General features: G+C 44.7%; 1 protein-coding gene across 1 annotated transcript in view; it reads left to right on the plus strand.

Annotated features, from left to right (window-relative positions):
- The window catches only part of LOC311038584 (methionine synthase-like), a gene marked incomplete at both ends in the record, with an annotated part of 28,096 nt that extends 21,174 nt beyond the window's left edge, over nt 1-6,922 (plus strand). Inside the window, 10 exons of the mRNA XM_084048157.1 lie at nt 579-699; nt 835-916; nt 1,565-1,663; nt 2,197-2,272; nt 3,385-3,540; nt 3,862-4,061; nt 4,583-4,783; nt 5,751-5,946; nt 6,576-6,688; nt 6,821-6,922. Coding sequence (XP_083904283.1) covers nt 579-699; nt 835-916; nt 1,565-1,663; nt 2,197-2,272; nt 3,385-3,540; nt 3,862-4,061; nt 4,583-4,783; nt 5,751-5,946; nt 6,576-6,688; nt 6,821-6,922 — 1,346 coding nt within the window. The remainder of the gene's footprint in view (nt 1-578; nt 700-834; nt 917-1,564; nt 1,664-2,196; nt 2,273-3,384; nt 3,541-3,861; nt 4,062-4,582; nt 4,784-5,750; nt 5,947-6,575; nt 6,689-6,820) is intronic.
- Between the last annotated feature and the right edge of the window lie 232 nt (nt 6,923-7,154).

The following is a 7,154-nucleotide window of genomic DNA, read 5'->3' on the forward strand; positions in this document are numbered from 1 at the left end:
ACCATACCCTAGGTGGGGTTGGCGAAAGGGCCTGTGTGGAGTTTGCATGTTCTCCCCGTGTCTCCTAGGGTAGGTACCCTCACAAAAACATGCAGTAATCCTGGTCACTATACTGCCTCCCCCTGGCCAGCCGGGGCGCCTGATGGAGGGGAAGGGAACTGGTTGGAATAACGTGTTCCTTCCACGTGCTACGTCCAACCAGGGAAACTCCCCCCTGTCAGGTGACAAGAAGGTCAGTTGGCTCTCATGCATTGAAGGAGGCATGAGCTCGGCCCTGGCCTCCCTAGGTTGGCGAAGGTAGTGCCCAGGATTACATAGCCAATTGGCACTGGGTGTTAAAGATAGGGTTACAAAATCGTGGGATAATTTTTTTTTGAATAAAATATTATGTTCTGTGGCCCCTGCAATTCTTCTCCATGCCAGAAGACGTTATGAATTCCGATCCGAAGGCTCTTTGCTTGCTGAGCTCAGTGTTGTGTTTACGAGCAGAAGCTAGCTTTCCAGATTAGAAATGGTCCGGGAAAAGTAATTTGCCTATAAGGAGAGGTTCTCTGTGGTCATGTGATGTGTTCCTCCAGACATTATTGGTCTCTCGGGTCTCATCACCCCCTCTCTGGATGAGATGATCTACGTAGCCAAAGAGATGGAGAGACTAGGCTTGAAGACCCCACTGCTTATAGGGGGAGCCACCACATCTAAGTAAGTCTCTCTCTCTCTCTCTCTCTCTCTCTCCCTCGCTAACACTCGAGTCTGCAGCAAAAATGATTTTTATTCTTATATTATTTCATATTTTTCATAGTTACCTTGTCTTTGGTTGTGTGTGATGTCGTGTAGGACCCACACGGCGGTGAAGATCACTCCTCGCTACACTTCTCCCGTTGTTCATGTTCTGGATGCCTCCAGGAGTGTAATTGTGGTAAGCTGAACATTTACAACCCACTACACACTACAATTCCTCAGATTTTGTAATTTACTCATTGCTCATTAGGCTTCTTTCCATCACCTGTGAATTGGTTCCAAATCCACGTGACAATAAACAGGGCACTGCTTTTCGTTTTAGATTGTATCGTTCATCAATTGGCCAGTGGCCACATCCAAAATGGACCCACATTTAGATTTTAATTAATTTCGAGGCATGTAACTGACACTTCACACAAGAGGAATGCCAGAGAATGGAAGTGAGGAAAAGTTTAAAATAAAAAAGGTGAGAAAAGAATGAGATTAGAGAAAAGTGAGTGAGAGACAGATATTGGGACTGTCGGCGACTGACATAGAGGGTTATAATAACATCAACATTAATACCCAGTGACCTGCCCTATTTTGGGGCAGACCAGTGCAGACATCATGTCATCATATGCAGACCAGGGTTACAGCAGGACTTAAAGTTATATAGTCTGTTCCCAACATCATGCTATTCTAGACTAGGGAAATACAACGCCCAGAGTTCTGCAATATTGATGGAATAACATTGCACAGCTTCTGGTAATGTGAACTCTTACCTCACTGTAGTTCTGACCATTGTGCTTCCGTCTGTTCCTTGCCACTAATGTACTGTACTGTACAGTGCTCCCAGCTCCTGGATGAGGACATGAGGGAGGAGTACTTTGAGGATGTGACTGAAGAGTATGAAGACGTCAGAAACGAGTACTACGATTCACTAAAGGTATGGAAGACTGCTGGGAGCTCCCTCTTTAGGACACACCTAGAATAAAGCTGCCAAGGATAGGACACTAAGGACAGTGACGTCACAATCTGCCTTTAAGGGATATTTCACTTTCAAACATGTTTGGGGTCATTTAATCGTCTACTCAGGCTTTTGTGAACACCCCAGGCAGTTTTTATGTTGCTTGATTCAGTATTTAGATATTTGATATTCATTTTATAAGACACAGCCCCTTCCAATACAAACCCATTGTAACTTCAAACTCCATTTGAACCTTTTTAAACTCATTGAGAACACACGTCCTTGGTTCTGGTGATTGATAACCACCTGATCAGATTGGTACGTTGATGCAACAAGAAGTAGTACTGAGACCTCAGAGAGGAACACTGTCAGATGTTCTGGAAGTTAGGACAGATTTGTCCTGAATCTCCCTGCCTATAGCTTCTTCCTTCCATCTCCTTCCCTGTCTCCTTTGATCCTCTCCTTGCTCCTGTCTCCATCCTATTAACTTCTTCCCGACTCGTCCACTTCAGGATCGTCAGTACGTGTCGCTGTCCCAGGCCAGAGAGAAGGGTCTGCATATAGACTGGCTCTCACTGCCCACACCAGGTAAGGACTTGAGGGAGAGATAAATGAATGTATTACAGCTGCAACATACTCACTGTACGCATATTATGAAAACAGTACCAAATACACAACAATACAATAGAACAAAGTGGTATGTGTAGAAGAAGGAAGGAACTGGCGCAAACTCGGGCAATTAAAGCCTTTTTTATTCACAGGGTGCAGGCCTGTGTGTGCGTATGTGCGAGCGTTCCCGTGTGTGTGTGCACACGGGAACGCGTGTATGCGCACGCTTCTCACACACGGTGCCAGGTGTGGGTGCGATCTTTATAAGTCTTGTTTGTGTGAGCCATAGATATAGTGTGAGTGCTGGGCATTAGTTGCTAATCAGTTGCAGGTGTTCATGCTACATGAAGACATAAATACAGATACATACATACATACATACATACACATACATACAATCACTTGCAGAAGTGACTGCCACCGCTTAAAAATATATAAATCAATAAAAGTTATTTTTTATCAATCTATATAGAGTATGTTAGGACAATATAACTATTACATGTGCAGTGGTTGGAGGCCAAGGGGCAAGGCTTGGATATTTACAATGAGGCCAATACGGAAGAGAGACAGTTCACATAAATGGCCAGTAGGTGGCTGCAGGTGTCAGAAAGAATATTCTCTCATTAAAGCGGATGGGTTTTTGGACGAACTTCAGACTAGATTTTCTTACCTTAATAAAAAATGTCATAAATACTATATGCTTCCAGTCGCTAGTTTAAAGTCTCCTTTCAATCATCATGATATGCGTTTTGCTAAATTATGGTCCCATTTATTCTAAAATTGAGGCTATGCATCAGGAGGGGCGGGATGATTTGATTGACAACCTACACAACCAATAGCATTCATTCCCCGCCCCGCTCTTGATTGACAAGCTACCCAACCAATAGTATTCTTTGGGGGTTGTGTTCCGGTTCCCTGGTCACAAAATGGTATCGTCCAGTACCTGGACGAGCAGGTCATAGGTCAGTGGTAGAAATGCTGTCTCCTGTGCAGGATACCTGGCTTCCAATCCCATGAAGAACATGAATCTTACAGAGTGCAGCTTTAAATATCAGGATTTGACTGTGCGTGTGCATGTTTGTGTCTTTCAGTGCGTCCTCAGTTCCTGGGCGTCCGTGTGTTCCAGTCATACGACCTGCGTAGTCTGGTAGACTTCATTGACTGGAAGCCATTCTTTGACATCTGGCAGCTGAGGGGCAAGTACCCTAACAGAGGATACCCCAAGATTTTCAACGACAAGACAGTGGGTATGTGGACACAGTTGTCACGATCATGACATTTTAGTTGCCGATTCATTGTCGTACAGATAATTGCGATTAACGATTAAATGTGTTTTTGGCATTGCACATTGGAACTATTACCTAAAAATTACATTTCTGTTTGGCTTTTTAAACAAAAATTCCACATGCCCGATATCAGCGATATGACAAATAACTTTTGCCTTGACATGAAAATGTCCACTGCTGTAGAGGAAGAACACATTCTATACATTCTGAAATATAAATCCATTATGCTGCTAATATTTCACAAAGTAATAATTCAAACGTCTTATCTTTTGAATGACGCAGGTGTGGAGGCCAGAAAAGTGTTTGACGATGGCTGGTCGCTGCTCAACAGTTTGATTGAGAGCCAGGCTCTCCAGGGGCGGGGCTTGGTAGGGTTCTGGCCTGCCCAGAGTGTCGACGACGACATACAAATTTATGCTGACGACTTAACGCTGCACCAGGACACCGAGCCCATAGCCACATTCCACGGCCTTCGGCAACAGGTAAGGTCATGGGAAGTGTAAAGAGAATGAACAGAACGTGTGCAAACACTTTCTCTTGTGTCTCTTGAGTGTGTCTTCTGCCATTTGACAGAGTATCGCTGACAAAAAAAATCCCATTGTGTGAAATTCCAGGAGTATACACAGGTTTGTTTATGGTTATGTCTGAGTCAGAGTGACGTGGGCGGGGTCCTGCCTATATGAGCATATCCAGTTTGTTTATGGTTATGTCTGAGTCAGAGTGACGTGGTCGTGGTCCGCCTTGACATTAGCTAATTTTGATATAGAATAGGACATATAGCCGATCTTCAAGCTCACAACACATCGCAGCATATGTGAGCTTGTAGATCTGGTTGAAAGTGCCTGACCCATTTGACAAAGGTGGCGTTTAGTATTAGTACGGGTCCTGATTCTACACATTGTGTGTGTGTGTGTGTGTGTGTGTGTGTGTGTGTGTGTGTGTGTGTGTGTGTGTGTGTGTGTGTGTGTGTGTGTGTGTGTGTGTGTGTGTGTGTGTGTTGCAGGCGGAGAAGGACAGTGGCTGCTCGGACCCCTACCTGTGTCTGTCTGATTTTGTGGCTCCCAGAGACAGCGGCGTGACAGACTACGTGGGACTGTTTGCAGTGTCCGTGTTCGGGGCGGAGGAGGCTAGTAAGAAGTTCCAGGAAGAGGGAGACGACTACAACAGCATTATGGTCAAAGCCCTGGCCGACCGCTTGGCTGAGGTATGTATGGAGGACGTTGAATTGGGCACATTCAACACTTACAATCTATCCCCAGTCAGACACATAATGCAGAGGAATTTCACATACTATATGCACAAATGCGCTGTGACAAAAGAATAAGCAGTGGGGACAATTATTATTATCATTGTGGGATCGCTTTAGCGATCATTGTGGGATCGCTTTAGCGATCACACTAATGTTATTGCCACTATTTATTATTCCGCCCGTTTTTGGATTGGTCATGGTCAAGCTTCACGTGACATCACAATATGTAATATAAATAGGTAAGACAGAATTAATCAGGAACAGTCCTTTCTAGTGTGATACTATCAACATTCTTAGCGATCCCACACTGTTTCTTCAGGAACAGTACTTTCTAGTTATTATTGTTATTGTTATCAGGGTTGGTCTGTATGTGTGTATGTGTCCGGAAGCAGCAGCGAGCGAAAGCACCGGCGGGCGAAAAGCACCGGTGTGAAGCAAAACGCGGTGCCTGTGGAGCTGACAGCGGTCACAGACAACAAGTACATCAGATAACAGGCATATTGTACAACGGGTGGACGTTTGTTCCCGACTCGCATGGCGCTCGACTTTGCATGGACCTATATTTCTAGTTCTTCTGACTTTTCCCTTGCGGGCACCGGTTCTGTTTGAAGTAATGTAAAGTCGACAGGCCTCGGATCGGGCTGAACCCCAAATATGGAGTCATAGATAATGTCATAGACAACTGACGTCATAGATTACTGGCTGGCTGGTCACATGAAGTCTGAGATCCAAATTGTAGCGACACCGTTCCTATGTGGATCCCCAGATCCATCTGATTCGAATCATTTTACTAAGCAAACATCCTCATTTCACAAAGCAATCAGGGGCTCAACAGATTCATGTTCTAAGACTTTCCTGAACAACTCTCTCCTCTTTCCTTAATCTGTCGTCGCCCATTGACGGAGATCTGGTCTTTTTCCAGGCCTTTGCAGAGGAGCTCCACGGACACGTTCGTAGGGACCTATGGGGCTACAGCACCGAGGAGGGTCTTCTGGAAGCCGCGGACCTCCACAGACTCCGCTACCAGGGCATCAGGCCTGCGGCAGGTTACCCCAGCCAGCCTGACCACACGGAGAAGACCACCATGTGGGACCTAGCCAGCATACACGAGAAGACGGGTAAGCACACAGCTTTTCACTTTAAAGATGAAAGGCTATTTTCTTAAGAGTTTCTGTTGACTCATCCAACATCTCATTAAGTATTCTGCCATGGACTTTGTCCCCGCCCACTTGTAGTCTCACAAAAACACTTCTCTCTACCCATCTGTTGTCTCCTGTTCTGCCAAATGGAAATAGTGATCTTTTTAAACTCTTCTAGTATTAGTTATAACTGTTCCACAACAACGATTGACAACAAACAAACGATGACCTTAGCTGCAAAAAGTAGCTTTTTACATGTTTGAATTACATCGAATATCCAGAAGTTCCACATTATCTTGTCCTATACATTTCCTGGTTGAGGTGCCTTTACATCGGGCACGACACCTTTTCATTTCTGGGGGTAGGTGCGCAAGGCTGTGTATTGGTTGGGTTTGCTTTCATTGTATGGACATGGATTCTTTTTTTTGATCAAAATATGACAGCGAAAGGGAATGTTCCATGTAGAGAACATTGTAGTTAATGATGTGGTGTGTTTCTTACACCACATAACAGTTGTCCTCAGAATAGCTTTTGAAATGGCTGCTATTTATTCTGTCAATGTACAGTATGTATGCTTAGATGCATTATGATTTGTGTGTGTATTTCAGGTATTAATCTGACAGAGTCTCTAGCTATGACTCCGGCTTCCTCAGTCTCTGGTCTCTACTTCTCCAACCCTCAGGCCTCCTATTTCTCTGTGGGAAAAATCACCAGAGAGCAGGTCAATGAACATCTTCTCACGGCTTACTTGATGTCATGTAACATATCATAGCTGTCGGGCAGAAACCTCATCGGTGTAAAGTATCTCTAAAGGCACATCTCTCTCTCTCTTCTGTTCTCCTTTTCCATCCAGGTGGAGGACTATGCGGAGCGGAAGGAGATGACTGTGCCAGACATGGAGAGATGGCTGGGGCCCATACTGGGTTATGATGCCGACGCGGAGCCAACAACCTGACTCCTCTCCATCACTATACTTGACTCTCAAACTTTTTGTTTTATTTCAAGGACCCCTATAACTCTGAAAATCTGTGGAGAATTCAGCAACAGTGGCCTGCACAGATATTTTGAGGGGCAGGTGCTCAAGTAAAAAAAAACAAAAAAAAACAGGGGTCTTCAACGTTTTCAGGCCAAGGACCCCCTAGCTGAGAGAGAGATGAAGCAGGGACCCCCTCTATATTGTATAAAAT

The sequence above is a fragment of the Gymnoscopelus microlampas genome, assembly GCF_963454915.1.
Source record: "Gymnoscopelus microlampas genome assembly, chromosome: 22".
Taxonomy (NCBI): Eukaryota; Metazoa; Chordata; class Actinopteri; order Myctophiformes; family Myctophidae; genus Gymnoscopelus; species Gymnoscopelus microlampas.